Source organism: Sturnus vulgaris, chromosome 8 (assembly GCF_052056855.1).
Source record: "Sturnus vulgaris isolate bStuVul1 chromosome 8, bStuVul1.hap1, whole genome shotgun sequence".
NCBI classification, from domain to species: domain Eukaryota; kingdom Metazoa; phylum Chordata; class Aves; order Passeriformes; family Sturnidae; genus Sturnus; species Sturnus vulgaris.
In genome coordinates this window covers 16,909,364-16,933,275 of record NC_142250.1, presented here as the reverse complement: position 1 = coordinate 16,933,275, position 23,912 = coordinate 16,909,364, and the positions used below count along the sequence as shown (strand labels likewise).

Sequence of the window (23,912 nt, the reverse complement as noted above, 5' to 3'; positions counted from 1 at the left end):
GCTCATTTTTGCTCTGACATGATGACACTAGGTTCTGACTTTCCATTAAAACAGGGAAATTTGGGGAATGTGATTTCCAGCGTCGAGTTGCAAGCTAAGAGGAGGACATTTCTCCCTGGCACTGTACTGCTCTGCAGTGTGCCAGCGGGCAGTGTGCCCTGGGCATGCTCCTTGCTCCATGTGTGCAAGGGGACACCTTCCTCTCTCTGACCAGTAGAGTGGCTGTCAACAACGGGGCCCCAGGGTGCAGCATCTGCTTGAGAGCTCCAGAGTTGGCTCCTGAGGATTTAATAGTCCTTAAGTTCTGAGTATTTGCCATAGATTTGAAGTAAAAAGGACTTGTGAAGGTCCGGCAAGAGCCTCCGTGGCTTGTAACAGAGGGAGTCCTCAGTCTGAATTGGATCCTGACTTGTGTCACCACGTCAGACGAAAGAACCACGTCAGCTTGCAAAACCTGCAGTCTCACCCTAAGCCAGCTGGATGTGAAATTTTAAAGATTTGCTTAAAAGCCTTATGCTTTCTTTTTATTTTACTAGTTTAGTCATTTTCCCTCTTGCCAAATAAATGCAATTATAAGCAAGTAAAAAGTATTTTTTCAAGTTGACTGTGCTGCCTATTAGTTCGACATGAAAACCCAACTGCTCCCTATGCCCTGCCCAACAGGTAATTAAATAAACAGGCCCAGGTGAGCAAAACTGCCAGTTTGAATCCTTCTTTATTTCATTTTCTTTCCAATTAGTGGGCTTATGCAAAAAATACATGCCTAACAGTTTGCTCATGCTCAGCCTTTCCCCAAAGTTTCTCCGTGCAGCTACAGTGCAGTTCTGACAGCATCCTTGCACTCTTCAGTGAGGGCAGCATCTCTTGGGCTGGTGCCAGGAGACAAAGCTTCTTGGCACTAGCAGGCCTCTGCTCCTCTGCCTGTGCCCCTTCCTAACTGGAGATCCAACTCCCGAAGCTGCTGGAGGAAGCCAGAGTTGGGGCAGATCCCTCTGTGGGAGCGCACAGTCTGAATGGCGGCGGTGAGGGACAAACCTTCACAGATCATTAAGAAAGCGAGGACAAGAGTTGCAGACCGACTGATTCCCATTGCACAGTGAACCAGTACTTTGCCTGGAAAAAGGAGAGAGATTTGCAATTATGCCAGCAGGCCTCATGGTGAGGGTTATTGTGTTGGAGCAGAGATGGAAGCTGGTACTGGGAATGGGCCAGCAGCTGTATACAGCCCTGCAGAGCAGCCCTGGTGCAGTTCCCCTGATTGGGGAGTATGGGGTTTTACTGGCTGGGGACAGAAAATTCGTAATTGTGTTCCAGGATCCATGGTTGCTTGTTTGAGCATAGCTGTCAGCCTGACAGCACATCCTTATCCCTCCTGCCCAGCCTGCCATCCGTTGTGTCCCTGCTTGCCCACGTGTGGTTTTGGGAGTGATGTACTTGCCGGCCAAGTTTCAAGAGGTCACGCTTGAAGACCATGATGTGGGAAGCAGCCTTGGCAGGTTACTTACTACCAGAGAGGCTTGGAAACTTGGGATTTCAGAAGTGCAATGCTCAGGATTGCTCACTGCTGTCACAGCAACACTCCTGGTTTTCCACAAACTCTTTTTTTCCTCTTTGCTTAGGGCAGTAATGCTTTCTGAGGTTATTGACTGCTGCCCAGGCTTTTTAGAAAGTGTGTGAAGAAAATGGGCATTATCATTAAGAACAGCTGTTTGTATATGGCATTTGCACTGGCTAACTTAGGCATTTTTATCTCTATAGCCTACCCCATACAAATCACTGTCCTTCCCTAATGCCTCTATTTTCCCCTGGTTTATTAAGTAACCAGTAGGAAGACAATTTATGAAATGTTTTCAGTTTTCCAGAGATTTCAGTGCAAGGTGTGAATCTTCGTCAGGAGTTCATTAAGAGTAACATAATGAATCCTTCCCCTGTTGCTGTAAGGGAGCCTCAGGGAACACCTTCCAGAGATCCAGCAGGATAACTCCCTCCTTCCCTCTGTTCTGCTTTTGGTTTTCCTGCTGTGATCATGAATGGAAGCAGCCTAAGAAGCTAAATTTTGTATTGCAACTGCCTCCTAGATTTCTCTATGACTTTGACCCATTGGAAGGAGATGAATATTTTTTAAAATTGTCTTATTTGAAATTAAAGAAAGTTTTTTAATTAAAGGAAAATTCTGCTCTCAGATGGAAGAATTCAGGTTTGTGGTCCTTTCCCTCTAAATGTAAACAAAGAGCTCATTCTGGGACCCAAAAATTTGCATCTTGTAAATATTGTAAAATGCTTCAACTTTCAAAAAAATGGTAAAATCAATGAGAAAATTTTATTTGAGGGTGAAACTCAATTGTTGTATAACTGTTCCACTCAATTATAACCATGCTTGAACGTTTTCAAGCTCTCTTGTCCTTTGCTGCAGTCAGATCTATTTTTCTCACAGAGGCTGTGGCCCAGTAACTCAGCATTATTGGAGTAACAAGTGATTAGAAACAGATCTGAACTTCTGACCACCAAATGGACAACCTCCGATTAAGGCAGCTGAAGAAAATGTCCTTTTAGCATGGAAATTTCTGCACAGTTCTTCACTAGAAATCTTCACAAGTTTGAAGCAAAGTACTTTCTACCTTTTTTCAGATTTTATTTTTTTTAGACTGTCAAACATGTGGTCTCTTGTTCATTTGTTGTATAGCTGGACAAAACACTATTTAGTGCAGTAAAATTTATATCCAGAAAATATGAAAAATCAGTGACGACAATCCTATTTCGCTTTTTTCCTTTGGAGATGGAATAGACTATCTCAGATACTGCTTCTCTGCAAAATGTCAGGAGGGGTAGAAAGAACAGACATCTTTTCAGGCCGAGTTCCTTGTTTTGTTCGTGCTTACAGCATCTTAATCTCTCTATTACTAGGGAGCACGACAAAAATATCCTTGTTGGATGATGATCTGGATGATCCAGACAAAAACCTCAGACTGATTGCCCCCATCCCCCCAGGTGTTAATTCTGTGTACTTTGTGCACAGCTTTTAATCTTAAATCCCATTTTGTTTATGACAGAGTATTTATTTAGCAACCATTCCCGTTCTGACTAATGATGATGGCATAGCCACATGCTCAGAGAGGGTGAGCATGTGTTGTGAAAACCTGCTCTGGCCAGCAGGTTGAGAGAAGTGTTGAATTCCACAATGTATGTGACACAGCCACCTCTCATTATCCCGGCATGAGAAATCCGAGTGCAGCCCTAAAGATAGACATGTCTTCAGTAGAAATAAAGGGACAAATATAGTCTCCAAGGAAGTGGCAAAAACAGCTCTGGTGACAGCAGACTTGGACCAGGCATCAAAACCTTTGGGGGAAGGAAGAAGTTTTCCAATGTAAGGCCAGTTTTGCAGAATTTCTGTTTTCTCATTCAGATACAATTTCATAGAATTTACTGAGATATTGATGCCCTTATTCAAGTTAAATTGCATCTATCTGTCAATTCCATTAACTTCATGAAAATTCTTGAAAGTGAAGTCCTGCTTTTTATGGGCATATGGAGAAATGTTTTGAACCCTTGCTAAAAGATAATGCTAATTTGAATTTCCATCAGACTTCTTTTTCAATGTGCTGCACTTCCATTAGCCTTCCCACCAACCTTGCAGGGTATGTATGCTGTATTATCTTCCCCAGAGGAGGCACTTGGGATCCAAATAATCCTGGTCTGAGATTTTCAGAAGAGCATAAAGGAATCAGGAGCACGATTTCACTTTGAGAAGCACTGCAAATAGGGCTAGGCCAAAAGATTTTTGAGAAATCTTTGCTTCAGTAGTTTGCAGGAGTTCTAACTGCAATGTGGTGACAGGAATGGGAAATCCAGACATTCACCCAAATGTGCACCCCAAATAACAGAAGCCAAGGAATAAAATGTTCTCAGCATTTTTCTTGGAATCAGAACCACTATTCCTTGTTGTTTTTTTTTTTTTTTTTTAATTTGTCTGAAAACCACTGAGCTACCAGCACTCTACAACTGAAGAAGAATTTGTGGTTTGAGCTGCATCATAAGGGAGAAAAACAAGAAAAAAACTAGAAAGAAATGGCCTTGATGTTAGATTAGATTTTGCATCACTATATATTTTGAAATTAAATCTAAATTTGTGCATAAACTGGATTGGGGACAGGAGATTTGATGGTCTGAATCTAGTTCTTTGTAAAATATTTTGATCCTTTTTCTCCCCCTCCCCCACCCCACCTGTATGAAGAACTTCTGCCTTTGAAAATGCTCTGCCCCACCAGCAGTCTTGAACTGAAGACCAAGCTGAGCAAGGGTATAAATGCTGCTGTTAAATATTGCCTGTTGTGTTTTTGTTGGAGGCACAGAAAGCAGAACAAATGCCAGGCTCCTGCTTGTACAGGCTGGCTCTCTATTGTTTTGTGTCTGTGTCTGAGAGAAGACTGTGTGCCCAGAAGGAATACACTGAATTTTCTTCCCTATTTCTCTGGCTTATCTGCAGTTCAGAAGAGTCCTCCTGTATCAGCAAAGAGCTTAAGAAGGTGTCTCAGCAAAAACCTGGACAAGCCCCAAGTATTGACCTTGGTCCTAATCTGCGTGGTTCTCTGATCACTTGTTCCCATGAGGATGTAGGTATATTATCTCTTTTACAAGTGCAATATCTATTCCAACATTGTTAACCTCTGTGCATAGTGAAACAAAGGCTATGATAAATGCTGGTACACTGACAATAAAATGACTTGTTTGTTGCAGATAAATCAGTCATGTGAAATGATTTAATTAATATAAAATTGCTCTAATGAAAGCAGATTTGAATTTACTGTGCAATTATTTTTAGCAAACAAATTGAATGTTGAACTTGAATAAGGAAACAAAAGCTGTGTTGCTATTTGGTTCTGTTTACAGGGTCAGAGCCTCGTCTCTTAGCAGTGGCTGCAAATGGGTGAAGTGACATTCTGGTGCCACCCTGCATGTGACCAGTGCCTGAAGCACGTCTGCTCCGTGGGTGACTGTGGTGGGCGATTCCAGCCATTCCATCAGCCCCTCGTGGGATGCAGCTGAGATGTCCCAGCATTCAGGCTCGGATTCCTGGGTGGCTGCTGGAGCACAGCCACGGAGAGCAGCGTTCACACAGGCAGTTGTGTGTTCCCCTGCCGTGTGGTAGGCAAGGAGGTTATAACCTCATCTCCTATACCACAGAATCCATGCCATGAGCTGCCATCTTCCAACTCTGCCTTCCCCACCCCCATTTGGTTTAACGTACAGTGCAAAGAGAAGCTGGACTGGTCCCACATTAGAGGACCGTGTTGCAACCTTCTCTCTGAGCATGAAATAGGATCCCTTAGGAATAATGGGATTAACTGAGGAGAAGTAGGGGCACTTAGCTTCTGGCATTATTAAATCTTGCAATCCTTATTTGAAATTTTGCACCACACATCTCGAGCTACTTTTTGCAGAGGCTGACAATAACTGTCATCTGTCTGGGATTTGTGCAGAACAATAACACTTGGTTTTTAACAGCGGATTATGGATATTCTATCCAGCTCATGCCTGCTGTAACTCTACTAACATCAAAGGGTTTGTACTAGGGATAAAGTTTGCACATTCAACTTTGTTGGCCAAATTCAAGTTGGGAAATTCAATGTTGTTGAACAAGATCAGTCATTAAAACACATAATAACTTATTGTCCTTTTGCTAATCATCATTAAATGAGCAAAATGTCCTAAAATGAGCAAAATGTCCTAAACTAGCCCTTGCTTTCTTGCAGGATGGATTCAATTTGTCTTAAAATGAGGCTCCAGATCTGTCACCCATAGTAACTGTCCCCCTTGCTCCATTGGATCCAGCAGAAGTATTCTGCTCAGCAGGAGAGCTCAGCTGGGCTAATGGGCCCTAGGGGCTCGTTCCACTATTTTCTCATCTCCTGTTAGGTTTTAGCCAGGTGCAGAATCCACTGCCTGTTTCGTGATTAATCCAGTATCTGTTTTGTCACAGCTGAAAATAGCAAGAAGCCTACGGAGAGCTTTAAATAGTGGCAAGTCAGAGCAGGTAAGAGCTGTCATCTGCTGCAGAGTGGGAGGTCAGACTGATGTATGTAATGCACCTACAGTGGAGTCATGCAAGAAGACCCTTTTCTCCAAAGTTAAGCAGCTTTCATAACTCCCACCAACAAGAAGGTGATAGGAGAGGGAGCCTAGCTTTTCATTTGCTCCACTGAAGTGGAGGAAGGGAAATGACTGAGAGAGAGTCTGCCATTTTAAGATTTTAATGGGTGATTTTAACCTGCCTGTTTTAAACATGTTCGGAGGTCAATAAAAGGCAAAGCTCTCTACTTGGGAATCTTTCTGTCAGCACAGTGTTAGTTTAATGGTTTTCATGGCATGCTTTCATCAAGTTCTCTTTGCCTCTTCATTCTGTTAGACTTTACAAACCCCTGCTGATTTACCCTAGGTTCAGCTGCACTCCAGAGAAATGCAAATTGCACAGGTGGTCATGCAGAGGGTCAAGACTGATATTCAAGGTGTTGTCCTTTGAGCCTGAGGGAGTAGGCCAGTACTTTCCCAACTCCATGTTTCTCCTTGTAGGGGAAAGGACAGATTGTGCATCTACTCACTCTTGTCTGAGCCTCCCCACACAGCTCTGTTACATGGGCAAAGAAACTGCTGGGCTGTGCTGAAGGAAAGGCAGTCAAGGAAGTAGGGATGATAAAATAATGTTTATGTGGCAATAGTAGTGCATGTATTTTCTAATTTCTGCAACAAAGATGATGAAGGAAGTCAAGGTGTGATGCAGCCACTGACCATTGTGACAAGAACAGCTCCCAAGTGCACAGCGCTCTGCTTCCTTTTGCTCACACTCCGGCACCTGAATTTTAAGAAACTGCCTTAAAAACAAACTCCTTACATCACCAAAGATAATATTCTTTTCAGCTAAGGTAGAAATCTGGAATAAATATGTCTGTGCTGTTTTCTGGACTTGTGGTCTAAAGCATCAGATTTTTTTTTTTTCAGGCATAATGGAAATAATAGTTCTTACATAATTCTAATGAGTACTTGATTCTTAGTTTTAAATATGTTTGTGTTTCATATAGTCTTAACTTTGACTTGTCCCCTTAGGTAAAAAGGGTAATATATTTCCATTAAAGAAAAAATTATGTTGAATTTGTTTGTAATAGTTAAGCAGCAGTCTTAAATTAAATGACTTCTCAAACAAACAGTAGTGCCTCATTACATCCTCTATTTAATATGGACAGGCCTCTTGTCACCTGGTGTATTTTTTTTGTTGTTCAATTTCACTGCTTATAATAAACACTACTTTTTTTCTTTTTCTAAATGATATGAGTAACAATTCCCCTCCCTGTCTCATCCCTGCACAAGTCATGGGTATTTAGCTGCTAAATTTCTGTACCTCAGGAAATTATGCTTCCAGAACATCTTGTTTATATATTTTCTAAACTGTTGCACTTTCCTCAAAATGATGAATGTCAGCAACAGCTGGACAGCATATGATTAAATTTCACCTTGTCTCCATTCCCAGAACTCTACTTCCATATGAGTTCAGTAAAGCAATATTTAAAAGCATGAGAGTAGGGATAAGTATGCCTTGAGCTGTAACTTGTTCTGCATTCATAACTTAGTATTTCGGCATGCTTTTTGCAAAGCACTAATTTTGTTTGCTATTGTGGCTTCTACAAGTCATCAGCTGTTTTCCATCTTTTGTCAATTGATTTGGAACTTTGCTTTTACACACATGAATAGATTTTGGATCTTACCTTTCTCTGGAGCACTGCCAATAATGACTTCAATTGCAAATAGCATATGCTGTAATAAAAATGACTGAAAATTCAAATTCCCCAAATGCAGCCCTAAGTTGCACAAAGGCAAATATTTTGTAACAGAACAGAACAAGCCCTCCAAAGAGCAGGAAATGCACAGATAGTATGAAGATACACTGTTTGCAGTTACTGTGCCTCCCCTCCCTGGCTAGTATGGTGTGGATCAGATCTGTTAGTGCATACAATTAAGCTGGGGAGTTAGTACTTTAGGACCCTGATTGCAATTAAAGCTCACCATGATGCAAGCAAAATGGTTTGCTGAGTGTACAATTGTTCTCTTATTAAATCACTTACTTTTGAATAGTATCTGTACAGTGATGACTTGCTTTTGTGAAGGCTTGCCCTAGTAGTAATGATCTCCCATTGGCCCCAAGCCTCTGGTGTTGTACCTGGCATGTATTTAGTGAATCCGAGGATTTTGTGCATTTTCTTCCTATTTCAAAGTTACACTTTTTCTAGCAACAGCATGCCATTATTCCTGGATGGTGGTGTTGCTTCATCTCCCTTCTATAGAGTTGCTTTCTAGCAAGTTCTTCCCTAGTCTGTGTTTGTAGGACTTGCACAGATTGTAGCATTATATGACACTTGCCCTTGTCTTTTATTTTAAATCTCATCACTAATTTGAAAAGATCAAATTATGTGACTCCTCCCAGGTCAGTGTGTCCCTGTAGGTAATAAAGGACACTTGCTATTTTGTCTTTTGCTGATGAATAATTCTAGGCATAGGGAGAACCTCTTTAAAAGTGCGTTCAGTGCATCCTTCCCTGTTTCAGGGAAACAGGAGAACTACCACCAGGACTTCAGGAGGCAGGTAGGATGCTACTTTGTTTGGGTTTCTCCATTCTTACCCCCATGCAGGCGGGTTGGTTTATGTCAGATAATATTTGATAACTTGCCCTGCTTGTCTGCTATGCAGAAGATATGCAACATGCACAGATGGTCTAGTTACCTCTTGGGGAATTCAGTGCTGCTCTGATGTAGTGAGCAACTGGATAGAAGTGAATGCTGAGATCAAAGTTTGGGTTGTCCTCTGCTTCTACTCCGTAGTAATCCACAGGCAAGTCATTGTAGAACTTGGGCCCAGTGTTGATGCGGAATCTCCCGGCAGCAGCGTTCACAACATGGGAGATGCCCAGGCGGCTCAGCTGTGCTTTGTCACGAGCAACGTACCTGCAAAAAGATGGGGAAGTATATTTGCCTGCTGCATTGCAGCACAGGGAAGAACATGCTGCTGATGGTGAGTTTGTTACAACTGCAGGAAGTGGTATTGGCTATTTTTTTGACAGGCTGATCAGGTTTAAAGTGTCCATCAAAATGCTTTAAGACAGAAGTGATTTGTTAAGAAACTAACTTTTAGATTTCCCTCAGATTTTTCCCAAACATATGTGTAGTGGCTCTCAACAGATGAAAAGCAGTGGTGGAGGTATTTCTGCACAAGCTAAGGGTTTTTTGATTTCAAGGAGTTTCTCACCAAGTCACCTCTGCTGAGTATTCATCAGTTCAGAGGACTGATGCCATCTGGCCAAGTAAGGAGAAAATGAGCTTCATCATGTTTTACCCAGCTCTGCCATGACTGCCTGAAGTACCAATGCCACAGCTCTAGTGGGCTGTTGCAGCGTGTTACTCCTGCATTCATGCAGGAGGAGACACCAGGAGGTGGGGGATATTCTTTTTAGTCAGTTGGGGTGCATTTTTGCTATGCTACAGCATTGTATGCACAGTTCAATCTTGTTCAACACTTTAGACCTGTTGTGATAGGTCCCCAAACTAGTGCCTAGCTCTCTGTTTTTAAATAAAGAGTGGAAGATTTGGGGGAAGAGTTGCAATAACCTTCAGCCCTTCCTGTCTCTTACAGGTCTCCCACATAAAGGTTTGGCCAGACTTCATCAACGTGCCCTGTGGGCTGTGTGCGTGTGCAGAGCAGGCGCCGCAGCTCCTCCAGGGATGGTGTCCCAGTGCTGCTCCCACTGCCGGGCATCCAGCTTGAGGCACTTCTGATCCTAGGCCGCCGTAAGTCCTGGCTGCACAAGGAGTCCCAGGCCATCCTGAAAGGGGAGAGCAGACATTCACCACCAGCCAGAGGTATTGCTGATATCACCTTTCTTCCTCTCACCTTGTTGAATAGTTGATTAAAACTTCATTATATTTTTAAAGATTATTTTCTTCATAGGAAATGAGGAAGTTCCTACTACTGTCTGGAATTCTAGATGCAATTATTAGCACAGTGAAAAAGCCCAGCCGTTGATATGCCAGCACAAGACTTCTGCTTTTACATGGAAAAAAGTAATGCTATGGAAAAGTCTTGTATAAATATATCTCCTCAAGGGGTGTAGAAACAAAGTATTAACATGGTATGCTGAGGTTTTCCTTTAACCAGGTAACTAGGGCTTCCTTATATATACTTAATCTGATTTGTCTTCTAATTTGCTCAACACACTGATCTGGACTGAGTAGAAGTAGTCATGCAAAATCTTATGCCCTGGTTAGCTATTAATTGTCAACTTCAATTGGGAAAACTCTGTAAGGAGTAATTTGGTTCTTTCCAACGGTATTTACTGGCCATACCGTTTTTTTCTTCGTGACAAATGTTCATGTTAGAAAAATACTGAATGAGTTACAGTGATTCCAGCTGTCATTTATATGAGTATTGACTAATTTTTTTAGTAAGTTGGTTTTAATTTGCATTCCTCTCCTCTCTGCTCCCTCCAAGAACCATCCCATTTCTAATCTTGAAGCAAGTACTTCAGTTACAAGGAGAAGCACTTTTTTTAGGCATCACTTTATCTCTGGAATTACTCTGTTTCCATATGGTACATTTCTTTTGAAAGAGGGGTTCCTCTACAGTGTTAGCTGTGGGTTTGAACCGTTGGGAGGATTTTTTAAGAGAGGAATAGAAATTACATTTTTCCCAGAGTTCTGTTCTAAGAAAATACTAAAACTTTACTTTTTGTACATTCTAAAAATGAGCTAAACATCTGCATTGCAGAGATAGTAGGAAGTCTATCAACTCATGAGCCTTAAAAGAGAAGCACCTGTCTAGGACATGGGTGAAGTTGTAGTCAGTGAGTCAAAGTCTTGCTCTGGCACAGCCTGAAGCATGCCTTCTACATAAATGGTTTGAGGGGTGGTTTAGGGTTAAACAGCAAACCTGAAATCTCGCATCTTTCTGCTGAACATATATATTGTTAACAAATAGGTTGTATTTAAGTTCAAGCACCTTCATTGACCGTTTCTTTTCAAACACCATCTGTGGTGAAATGTTCTCCTAGTTTCCCACCTAGGTAATTTCTCTAGCTCTAAGCTCATATTTTGGTGTAACTTTATTTTGCATGCACAAAGAGCAAGAGGATCTGAAGGCTAGCCTCCTGTGAGAGCTCGTTGCACCTTCATATTAATACAGTGCTTAGCTGAAGGGCAAATGGAGCAATTAATTCCCTGAAATATCCATAGAAAAGGAGGAGGGAAGTGTCAGGTCACGGAATAGTCCCCACAAGTCACCCTTCTTCCATGCATGTGGGGTGATCTGCCTTGCTACCCAGCTGCCAAGAAGAGCCCTTTGTGCACCTTCTCCTGCCACCTTCTTGGCAGCTCTGGCCTCTTGGATACAGTAATTTTCACCAAGTGATGTTCCCAGAGTGGTTTTATATTGTTACAAAAGCATTACAAAGTGCTCCACTTTGGAATGTGCTCCCCTCCCAAATGTGCATATCTCCCCCAGTGTCAGCCTTTACTGTGAAAACAAAAGCAGATGTTTTTGCCCATTTTGGATGGCTTTATGCAAGAGGTGGCATGGAGGAATTCCCCACTGGAACAGGCATTCCCCATTGATTTTGATCGCTGCTTTGACACTGGCCACCCCACTGTCCCCTGTGCCAGCTCTGCCTGGCTCCTGCTGGTGATCTTGGACACTTCTCTGATCCCACACAGGAGGTCTGCAGCAGAAATGGGACTTGGATTTCCTGTGCCCTCACCACAGGGCCATCTGCCAGTTCATTAAGTACTTTCAAGAATAACAACTTCCTCCAATCCTTCCCACCTCATAATATCTGCAGCAAATGTTCCCCTTTTTTGATGTACCTAATTCCTTGCAGTGTGGCTAATAACCACTCTAGGGCACTTCTCACTCCCTGTAAAGTTGTTTTAAACTGTTTTGGTTTTTTCTTATTCATTGCTGCCTGTTATCCTTTTCTCTTTCCCTCTCCACTGTATAAATATGTTGATTTTCCTATCACCTCAGAGGACTGAATGCTGCTGTCAGCCTTGCTTTCCTAAGCCTCACAGAAGCTGGGCAGATAACTGTGACATACACTGCACCTAAAGAGAAGTGTTCCTTCAAAGACTGGATTTTTTTTGTTTTGTTCTGTTTTGTTAGAATTGTTTCTAGAAGGAAAATAACTGCATATCTAGGCAAAAGGAGGTACTGTGTGCTACATGGATATTTAAAGCTATGGAATAACAGTCTTTATAAGATGGGACTGCTTCTTCAGAATTCTCCTAAGATGACTTTCAGCTTGTGCGTGCATGGATATTGTATTATAGATAAGGAATTTAGTCCTGTTGAAACACAGATGTGAACTGCTGATGGTCTGTACAAAATTTATTTCATTTTCATTCTGGTCACTTTTTTTAAACTGGAGAATAGCATCAGTTTGTGTAAACTCCAACAAAAAGGAAGGACTAGAGTTCAAATTTCAAATGTGAAATAACTGCAACTAACAGGCTGCAAATGATTCAAAAGCAGAGAAGCCTCAGTAGGACTATTCAACTAATATATTGAATAATGAATGCACTGAAAAAAGAGTAGCTTTCCATAGAAAATTTGCAGACAGAAAAACAAGATAATTTTTTTTTTTCTGAATAAATGACTACTCAGTTCTGGTATCAGTCTCACTAAATTTATACATGCAAGTGTCATTACTGAAATGCATATGTTTAAGGAAAACAATGCTATGACTAAAACTTTGTGTCATGTTTTATAACGAAATGGATAGATTTCAAAAATTAGTGTGAAAGGAAAATTATTGTATGTAATAATGTGATGGCTGTTCATTTAAAAAATATGTTTTTAATGATTCTCAGCTCAACTCCTCTATACTGACTTTTTGTAGTGGATCTGTTTCTGAGATGTGTGTTGTATGAATGAGCAATACACTTTTAAAATACTAGTCTCTGAATGATGATATGAAACATTCCTAATCTTTGCTCTATAGGAGTTGTATTAGGGTAATGATTCCATCGCATAGAAGACATTTTGCCATTATATTAATTTTGAATTGGCTGGTACTGCAACTATAATAGTGTCTGTACTATGCAACATAATTTCCTTAATTACAGCTAGCAGGAGGATTGCAATCAGAGGCTTGTTGCAAGCAGGTCATTCTGATGATGCAGAGTGACCCAGAGTATGACACGGGCTGTTTGTGCTGCCATCCCTGCCTGCACCTGTGGCCACCTCCTTGGATTCATATGTGTGTTGGTGGCTTTGCTACAGCTAGGTGACGAGAGCAACCAGGTCAATGGTTCCTTATATATAAACTATCCCAGGAAGAAAGGAAAGTGGTCCTGTGAGAGGTCCCAGATAATAACTCCTTTATGACTGTTTAGGATTCCCATCTTCTCAGCAGGGAATGCCCCTACAGACTGCATATACTGTTGGTGCTTTGATTGGGTTCAGTTAATTCAGTGACTACAGCTTTATCTGTAACATAATTGGTGCTATTCAGTGCCATGCTGGGGAGAAGGCCTTTAGAGACTTTAGGTTCCTTTACAGGTGTCTCAGTCCTCAGAAACATATGCCACCTTTTACCCAATTTCTCTAATTCCACAATATTTAATTAAACAACAAAACGAAAAGTCAGTGTAATTTGACAATTTGACATAGCAAGCTGAAAGTATGGTATGAAGGCTGAGATGAAGCTGCAGAAAATCTTGCAGCATGATGCTGTGGTAAGTCAGGAGGAAAAAACAGCTCTTGTGTCTTGGATATTTAGTAGAAACCCTTTACAAAGTCTGCTTTAACTTGCATTTTCCAATGCCAAGATAAAGGAGGGATCCATGTATACTATAAGGATGTCAATCGCTCATTTCAACCAAGCGTCAAATATTTTAATCATCCCAGAGCCTGTGTTGGCTTTTCTATATGGGTAGAAATTAGCAATTTTCTTATGGTGTTAGTAAAGATATTTCTGAGTCTTTAAATCCTGAGAACAAAGTAGCCTCTATCCTGTGTTTTCTCAAGCTGCTATGTGCTATAACCTTGCCATGCCAGTGAAGATATCAGTCTGGCTATACTTCGAATAGACTGATTTGTGGTGGTAAAAGACTAGGCTGAAGCTCAGGGCTTGGCCAAGTAGGTCATGTCAAGTTCATGCCTATCATGTATTCAAAAGCCATAAACATTTCTCAGAAAGCCTATCCCCTGGAAAGGTTCTTCCAAGATAACATATGTTTTAGAGTTTTGTGTTGCTACATTGCCACACAAATGACAAGTATTACTGTCATCATTCTTTCTTCCTTAGCGTTTAACCCAATAGTCTCACTGGAGTCATAATTTATCAATTGCTAGGAGCACTACGAGATATAGATGGTATGAATCAAACACAGCAATGACTGAGGTAGGGCTGGCTGGACTTGAAAGCTGAGAGAGAGGCTGTGTCTAGGGAGGCACAAGGTATTTGAGTAACCAACTGCTTGTAAGAAAATCTCTTCAGCAGCTGGAGGATGTAATCTGAACAGCACTTCCAAATTTAGAGGAGGCTTCCAGACCCACAAGTGTCACCCAGCTATGAATTTAGAGCAAGGCACCCAATTGGTGGGACTTGACAAAAATCCATGAGGTGGACTTGCTCTCCACAGATCACACAAGGTCTATGTTGAGGAGCAGACTAAATCGTTGTACTGGACAGCTTTGAGCAGCACAAGACAAAAACATTTGATTTTTTTTTCCCTCTCGTATTGCATTGGTGAACATTTTCTGTCCTAACTTTAGAGGAGTTGTGATGCTTCCCTGCTGTCCGAGTAAAATTTTCTCTGTGTGCCATCCAGGGAAATCAGGAGCTACATTTTTGATATAAAGCACTACTCAAATGTAAGGAAGAAATTAATCAACCTATCCTGGTTCTCAAATATGCAGAATTTACCACAGTTTTCACTGATGTTATGGACTGCCAGGCCTCAGAAGCCTCAAAAATGTCTAATTTTTTCATAGCAGGTCTGTGGGCCAGGCTGCAGTTCTCAAACCTAATGGTCTTGACTGTTTTAGCGTGTACATTAGCAAGCAGACCCCAAGGCAGGGTGGCCTGGGAGTTTTCTTCTGTGACTGTAGTATAAAATATTCTCTTGTCATCAGCTGGTTAGTACATTTCTATTTACCAACCATGTGTGCAGTTCCTGACAGTGGCTAGACAGACCCAGCCATCCTTTGATGTGCAGCAATGTTGTACCAAGTGTGCAAAACCTTGCCACCTGCTGATTTTGCTTCTGGGTCTTGAATGTATGCTTATTTTATTCTTTAGCAATGGGAAGCCAACTCTGTAGAGTTATTGCCCACATAGCAGCTTCGATTGGGTAAGAGAAGTGAAAAATATGAGCAGCAAAATTAATTTTCCCTGACCCATCCTTTCTTCACAAAATGCAAAAACATTGGTTGCTGTACCTAGTCACATATTTGTAATCTAAGTGGGATCCTAACCATGTTTATTAGTCAGGACAGAGGCATGGACAGAATCTGTGCCAGGCAGAGGAATGTACATGGAGTATGCCAGAAACCATGGCTGATAGGTAGCACCACCACAAGGATTGCAGAGATAAGAGGTAGTTTATCCTCCAAGCTCTTCTGTGGCTTCTTCACCTCTGAAGCTTGGGTATATTTTGTTTCTGAATTGGACTTTTTATTTAGTAGTTACAAATTTTACACGCCCCTTTAATAGTGAGCATTGTAACTATTTAAAGCTGAGCATTAAACAAGCCCAGACACTGTTAACAATCTGCATGTTACAATATTTTTTATTTTTTTGTGTAACTGCCTGTTATAGCATTAGCTATTAAGAATTTATTACTGGTGCATTTTAGGTAGTGCTTTACAGTCATTTAATTACAGCCATACAGCAATCATTACATAAATATGCATTGAGAGCAAGAATCCCAATGTAAGGTGACCCAGAAGGCTTTTACCTGCCAAGACCAGAGTTTGAGCCTTTAGGTGGCAATGATGTCATTGATTATGCAGGGAAACAGAGAGTTTAAGGCTCTACAGGGAGCTGTGTTCCTCCCAGCACTAGGTGTTCATGAAGTCATCAGCTGGAGCAAGGGCACTGTAGAGCTCTAAGGACCTGAACTTGGCTCTTGGCAAGCAAGTAAAGCAAAGTCAGTTCCCTTTCAGCCCTAGGCCCAGCAAAGATGTGGCTTTTGGCTGTGAGCACAGTTCAGCTGCAAAACTAGGCCCTCTGGAGCCCATTGGTACCTCTACTTCCAGCTGCCAAGTGCATCCTTACACCCATTAACCCAAGCTGATCTGGTAGACCAGCAGACACACTTCATATGACCCAAAGACAGTAGCTGGTCCAAAATGCATCTACCACATCTCCACGCTATTTATGACTGCAACACCATGCCCACATTTGACAGTCTCTCTAGCTCCTGGCCAGGCTACTGCTCCTACATCAAATATTATTGCTGGTGTCCTCTCCTGCAATGGACTTGAGCCATCAGACTTCACTGTCAGTTCTGACAGTCTCTAACTCCTTCCTCCATTCAGTACTTACATTTTTCATACTTCCTGAGAAAACAAAAATCCCTATCTATAGAATTATTGCACTAAACAGTTCTTAGACGTGCTATGAAACACTCTTGATATCACTATGCTTGCACTTGAAGACAAGCTTACCTAAAATTTATTTGTTCTGTGTTAAGGCTGGCTCTTCTTCTGGGCTCAAGAATTGATCCATCGCTGCATCTCTCTTGCCTCCAGCAATAACACATTGGGGGCGAAAACTGGTATTCCCTGAATTGGTAAGCTCTGTTTTCCTCCTAGAAGCACCCTCAGAAGCTTACTGAAAAGTTGAAGGATAAACATTTCTGAAAGACAGGCTGGCAAGTTGATGCAGGTTGCTCTAAATCAGGAGCAACATGTGCCACTTTGATTTTCTCTTGGAGCTGCCAGTCGGAACCAGCTGGGTTGTCTGGCTGACACTGGTTTTTTGGTACAACTACTCCAAAGCCCACACCCTCCCTGAAACAACATAAATCCTAGTTGCTTTCTCATGGCTTGTAGGAATACTTTACCAATACTTGCAGCCTGCAGTTGCAGGGAGCATGTGTTGCTCTCGTTACTGGATGATGTTAGTACAGCATGACCCGGGGGAGAGGTACAAGCTTGGATTTATTCACAGATGGCCTGAAATGTGCTGAGCCTGTTCTCTAATGCAGACCTGGTGGCCTGGAGGCTCACCTTTGTGATGCACTTCAGCCTCACACTGTCACTGTGTAGGAGACAGAGCCTGTTCATGCTGTAGCACGAACACATTCTCTGCTCCATCTCCGTAGCTTTTTGGGCAGAAACTGTGACTACCACACAGCCCAAGTCCTATACTCTTTCATATACAGTCTGCTGTGTAAGGGGTGTTGATTTGGACAGCACAAATCAACCATGTCCAACTGAACACAACATGAGAAAGACAGGTGGGTTGCTGGGTGTGCTGTACTGAGCTTGCTCAAAGAAGGACAGAGAGTCCCTTGGGTGTTGTTTCCAGTATCTCAGCCATGGTTTTGCTCTTCAGATTTACTCCATGTAGCATATCCTTAATCTAGCCTCATCTAATTTTTCCAGGTCACCTTCTAAATGACCTGAAATCATGTGTTTTTCTTGCTTTGGCAAGGTTTGGAGGCCAAGGATTTCCTGTGCTGTGCCTTGCACAAAACCCCAGTTGGAATGCAGTCCCTTAGATCAGCATCCTGTGGCCCAAGAGAGTTTAGCAGCCCACATCTGAAGGTGAATGAGGCTGCTGTTAACAATAACTAATACAGCAGTGTCCTCCAGCCGAGAACTGAAAACATCAGGCTTCAGAATTCAAAGAATCCCATCACAAATGAATGATTTCTGCCCCAAGGATCTAACCAAAAGGATGGCACAATGCAAAGCCCTTCTCCCCTGTGACTAGCTCTGGTATGTTCTTCTATCTTAAAAACAATATATTGCTGCTTTTTTTTTTCTTGTGTCTCTTCTGTTTGAGGGCATTAGAAGTTTCACTGCTCTTTGTTCTTGTCCTGTGGTCTCTACCAGCACACAAAGACAGTCTATGCTACCCAACTTAGAGGAGACAGCAGACATCCCCTACACTGGCATAGCAGGAGAGTTGAGTAACCTGCTAGGAAATAAAATGGGAAACAGCAGGAGGCAGGCAGCCAAGATTCCCTGGTGTTTCTTGGGCACTGGAATGCCTTTTATACTTGTTATTACAGTGATCCTGTGAGGAACAGTGCTGTTCCTACTGCACATGTGGAGATGGTAAAGTTAAGCTTGATGATTTTTCTATCTCTGCACAAGTCTGAGCTGGGAGGCAGCCCAGGGGCAGAGTGCTGCCAAACACTGGTAGTGATAGCTGGACCAGAGTAAAGAGTTGCCCTCTGGTTTAATGTGGGTCAAAAGCTTTTACTCACCACTAGCAAGCAAAAGGCAGCTTACAATAGGAGGTGAGTAACCATCAAGGTTGGACTTCCATGCTCTTGGGGACAAGGATTTTAGGAATGCCTTGGCAGATATTGGTTTCAATGCTGAAAACACATAAAATCAAACCACGGACAAGAAACCCTTTTATCACTGTGCTCCTGATACCCTTCTTTCTGTGCTTGCAAAGTCCTTTTTTTTTACAGTTATTTAAAAAAAATAATAATATGATCTCTTATTAAATGCAGTGACATTATGGCTTTAAACCAACTGTGCTGTCTAATTGTTCCTTTATCTTTCTCATCCCAGCCTCTCTGATCTGAGACTTGATAGCAATTTGATAGCCATGGCAGGATGTGGAGAGGTCTGGAAGGTTAGTTCCAGTAGCCTGTATTTTGCACCAGTGTCTTCTGGCAGAAGGATAAACCACAGACAGGGCTGATTGCAAGTTCCTGTGGCCTAGGTTTCTGGCTACAAAACTGGGAAGGATAAACACCTTCTTAAGCACTGCAAGATAGAAGCAGAACAACAGAAAGGAATGGAAATCCTTTCATAATGCAATGGCTAGAAGCAATCCAGCTGGTTTGTTTTATTCCCACCATGAGAACTATGGTCAGTCTCAGTGCAAACTTGGCCACCTGTCAGATCAAGTTTGTGAGCTCAGGCTTACAGGAATTTGACACGCTCTTGTCTTGGAGCATGCTGGTATGATCAATGCAGATTCCTCCTACAGCAGTGACACAATGTGTTCGCTACCCATGCAGTCCCAGATGCCCCTCATAAATCATTAAAATACCCGGCTAGTTCTAATCAGATCCTTTGAGTTATAACGTAATACACTATTTGAGAACTAAAACCAGTAAATCAAGTTAGTACAGTGGTCAGAGTGAGACTGAACACAGCTGAGGTTTGCTTGCTGATATGTGTGTAGTCTAAAAGATGCAAGGGAAGGAGATTAAATCCCCAGTCAGCTAAGCAAATTGCTTTCTTCTCATTGTAAAATCTTGCTACTAAGTCTCTGGAGGGGAAAAAAATAGGAATTCATTGTATTCTGTACCAGAGCTGATTCGAGGTCTAGAATTTCCCAGAAATTGTGTTAGCTCTTGGGATTATATATGATATTTCTGATCATTTGTCCTCCAGGTTAACTCTTACAATTTTTCTAAAATAAACTAGCAGTTAAAAATGTGCCCCCAAATGTCATAGATCACCCTACAAAAACAGAACATATTTTCTTCTGTAGCATAGAAAATATGTAACTTCTAATACAAAAATAAAAAAAAAATCAAATCCCATTAGAAGGCAGCTGTTGTGGTTGCACTCTTCAGTGCAACCTGGGACATAACAGGAACCTTTGTGAAGGGGAGGCTGCAGGCCCAAGTGCTGGGAATCCACCCATAAATTTGTGTGCTGGGGTGCTACTGCATCCAATAATAAGCCAAATAATCGATGCTTTCTTTTCTATATGGAAAAGGTTGATGGCCATCTAAATTTTTTGAGTGTTACCTGACTCTGAGGACAATATGGTATGGGGTATGGCTAAGCACCACAGCCAACACAGAGTTTGGCCACCATAAATGGTATCTGTCAAAGAATAATACTGAAGGCTAACATCCCCATTTATGCTGTCCTTGCATGTACATTTTGTTTCTTATGTTATACTTAAAAGAGACAGTAATTGTTTCTTTCCTCATGGCAAAGACAGTCTGGAGCAGAGCCCGCTCTGCTTAGAATGTGTCATTCTCAGTACTGCTGAGTACTTCCTCATGTCCACTTTGTACTTTTCCCTTAAACCTCTCTGTCCTAAACTGGACAGAGTGTCTTTAAAGCCCATGCAGCAGAGTAACTTGGCACATGAGTTATACCTAAGGACCTGTATTTCTCTAATGGTCTCTAGGGAAGGGTCTCAGAGGCTCCAGTTGTGGAAACCTCCCTTCAGTCACAAACATCAGAACAGGACTTTGCTCTAATCATGTGAAAGCTTGTTATTCTGGGAACAGGCTTAGCTTTTGGGAGGTGCAAGTCATATGAACTCTTGGGGTTCATGCTGGCAAGTCTTGAGCTGAAACATCTGGTGATGCAAACCAGTAATGGGGATGCAAACCAGTAATCCAGAAAGTCACTGTAAAGCGGTGAACAAGGTCTCCATGAGTCACTGGCAGTAAATAAAAGAACTAGCAAAAACCAAGGCAGTAATTAACAGTTGGGAGCAGAGTGAAACTTGGCCTATTTGAAAGATGCACCAACAGCTCCAAATGGGGTGAATGTATGGAGCAAGATGGATTAATACTGGGTTTATTTCTAATTAAACCTCAACTAAGTTTGAATTTCTCTCAGACCTGCTGGCGATATAGTTGAAACACAGGAGAAACAATGATCAGGTTCATTAGAGGTGCAGCACAGCTTGGTGTTGGAACTTAATGAAGATTTGTTGGTCAACAAGAATCTCCCAACTCACTTAACATGCTCTCCATTTAATTTGCTCAGCTACTGCAGATGCGAAGCCCCCAAGTCAGACTCAGCTGTCATGGCTCTTGTAGTCTGTGCAGTGTCAGCAGGAAGCACAAACCAAAGACTTAGAGTCTGCACTTGAGCAATGTATATTTCTCTTAATGAAACCCAAACCCAGGTGACATTTTTGGGAGAGGGGAAACAGGAAATGGAGTCCCTTTGGGGGGCAGGGGGTTTTCACAACACTCAGAAACTTGGCCCACATTTCTGGTCTCCTCCCTTTCTGCTCCACACAGGGCTTGTAGCATTTTTAGACAAAATTGGATCCACTGTATGTTGTTGAGAGAACCTGGAACCTGCTGGGAAAAGAAGTTACTCCTGCACTCCAGGGCAGAGGAAATGTGTGTTTCTGCTTTGTGTTTTTAGGAAAGTAGGAAGATGAAATTCAAAATAAAAAAACAACAGATGGGAATCTCACAGAGACAGACACTAGGAAATGTTTAGACAAGCTTTGTTCCCAGTTCTTGAGCTCAGAATTTAGCCACTAAGCTGCAGAGAGACTTCAGAAAGACAATGAAATGCATTTTGGCTTCAAATACAGTTCCTCCAGATTCCAATGAGAGTTGTGCACGTGAATCTGAAGGCAGAGTACAGCCAGCAGTATGGGGAATAGATGTAATATGAGAAACTCTCATGCTATATTATTATAGTCTGAATTGTTTCCATCATTTTGGGTTAAGTAATTCCCCACTATCCATCTCTAAAGTGCAAACAGTACAGCCTTGATGTGCCCCAGGGAAAGGAAGCAAACCAGCCTTTGAATCTTTACCCAACCTTACTGCTCATATTTTGCTTTCAGTGAGTAAGTGTTCAAATCCTTTAATACTTCATTCCCATAAAAATATATTTACCAGGGGTTTTTGTGGCAGCAGTGAGGCTGTGTTTATTATTTCAGGAACACCACACGACTGGCTTTAGAGAAAAGACAAGGCAGGAGCATGGAGTGCTGCAAATCTATCAGAGAACAGCATGTTTTCCACCTGTTGAGGCAGCAACCACAATAACAGATGCACATAATAATTACCTGTACCTCAAAGGCAGCACCAAGTCCTGCACCTTCTGCTCCCCACCTAGCAGACAGCTTGATAACAAATTACAAAAGAGGAGCATTGAGACAGAATAGGTAGTGCTTTGTGAAGAATGAAAAAGCATTTCTTATTAAAAAGAAACTGGAAGGTGGAAGATGAGAAGGAAGGATCTGAGGCACCATGATGCTAAAAGAGGAGAGGAGCTAAGGAACTCCAGGTGTGTACCTTTCTTTTAGAGTGGCAGTTAGGTTTTTGCTAATACCCTTTCCAAAGCTGCTTTCATTTGTACTCTCAACATTAGAGATAATTTCTACTGATAAATAGGTGCCACACACACTTACTGAAGCCCATTCCTTCCTAGTGATGGTGGTTCTGCAGTGGTAGGGGGGCACAAAGGGTAAGGGCCTCATCTCAAGTGACACCATGAATGACCATGACTCTGTGCCAGTACCATGTTCCTATTCCTCTCTTTGCTGCCTGGCACTGGGGTTGTGCTGGAGCTACACTTACAAAAAACCTTTTGTTTGCAAGTGCCCCAGAGCACCTGGTGTAAGAAGGGCAGGGGGCAGTATGGGGAGCAAGGATCCATTGAGGGTGAAATGTTTCTGCTCCTTCCTGCTAAAGTGCTGAGGCTTGTAAGGGTCTCTTTCTCCTCTTCCTCTGACTACCAAAAGGAAAGCGGTGACATTTGGCTGGGTGAGGAGGACTTGGCCTCTTGAGTGATTTGTACCACGGTAGTTACTTGTTGCACGAAGGAACAGATCCTTCCTAGAAAGGATTTGTAGGGGAAATGATCTCAGGCCCCATTTAATCTTGACAGAAGGAGATGATGAGAAGACTGTGTGCTGAGTTGGAGTTTTCCTTTGAATTCCAATGGTGTTGAAGGCAGCACTAAAAATAGACACACTACCCTTTTTACCCTGGTACAATTCTGTCTCCAGCTCCCCATACAGACAACAAGTCTGCTGGTAGGTATTTAGCAGGAATTAATTTAACCCAGTCTTCTCCTTCTGTACTCTTTTACTCCACTCATCATGATGGATTCCACAGCCATACAAGCATATTTCCTCAATAAAAATGTTCTGAGGAAGACTGCTGATATTAAAAATCCCATTTCTTTCTGAAAATTCTATCCTAGTTATAAATAATCCATAAATGCCCCAAACTATATAGTTCTAAAAAAAACCCACAAAAACCCCAACCAACCAACCAAAAACCTCCTCTCCCCAACCCCCTCCTGTCCAACTTTTTACTCTTTGATTTTGTTTCTACCAGGTTTTGTTTTTGAACTGCACAGCATTTTGTTCCTAGTCTGTTTCACATTTTCTCCAGTATAACTTGCTGGACCGTTTCTCCCTTCCCAGCATCGACTTGTGAACATCAGCTGAGAGGAAGGAAACCTACATCCAGCGTTTCATGGCTATTATCTTAAAGATAGATCTGTAAGAAATTTAAATACAAGGCAGATTGGTATTCAAATAAAATGGGTTTGTTTTTTAAAGCATCTTTTACAGTGAGAGATGCTCAGCCTGTAAGTCCAGCTGGGAAGCAAAGTGGAATTTCACGAATATTGGAGTTCCTGAGCACAGGGGCGCAGCCGCTGCCGTGGCAGGACCCTGCCGGGGGTTCGCTGCTGGCAGAGCTGGCTGTGAGGGGTGACACTGCTCGGGGCAGGGGCTGACCTCACTGGGGCTGCTTTGTAAACAAGCTTAAAGGTACTTGCCTGCTAGTCGAAGCTCCCGCGCTGCGGTGTCTTGGATTACCTTTGTTTGAATAATACCACTCACTTTTCTCCTAAGGTGCCAGCTGCACAACAAATTTCTAGCCTGTCCGGGTGTTCAGTTTATTCAAAGCCTATTTTTAATTCTGTTAATTATAACCCGTACTCCC

At 42.1% G+C, this 23,912-nt stretch overlaps 1 protein-coding gene and 1 long non-coding RNA gene across 4 annotated transcripts in view; one reads left to right on the top strand and one right to left on the bottom strand.

Moving 5' to 3' along the window:
• The window catches only part of LOC148223010 (uncharacterized), a 69,084-nt gene that overhangs the window by 9,009 nt on the left and 36,163 nt on the right, over positions 1-23,912 (top strand). For 2 of the 3 annotated variants that reach the window (XR_015805139.1, XR_015805138.1), the window contains exons 2-4: positions 4,487-4,613; positions 4,891-9,057; positions 9,676-9,902. This is a non-coding gene — a long non-coding RNA (uncharacterized LOC148223010). The remainder of the gene's footprint in view (positions 1-4,486; positions 4,614-4,890; positions 9,058-9,675; positions 9,903-23,912) is intronic. The other variant, XR_015805140.1, reaches the window with a different exon arrangement.
• On the bottom strand, positions 697-9,864 carry LOC106855358 (dual specificity protein phosphatase 13B-like). Its single transcript, XM_014879967.2, has 3 exons — positions 9,674-9,864; positions 8,770-8,990; positions 697-1,113 (listed from the first exon to the last, which is right to left on the bottom strand). The coding sequence occupies exons 1-3, from the start codon at positions 9,862-9,864 to the stop codon at positions 899-901; spliced, it is 627 nt and encodes a 208-aa protein (XP_014735453.1). The 3' UTR covers positions 697-898.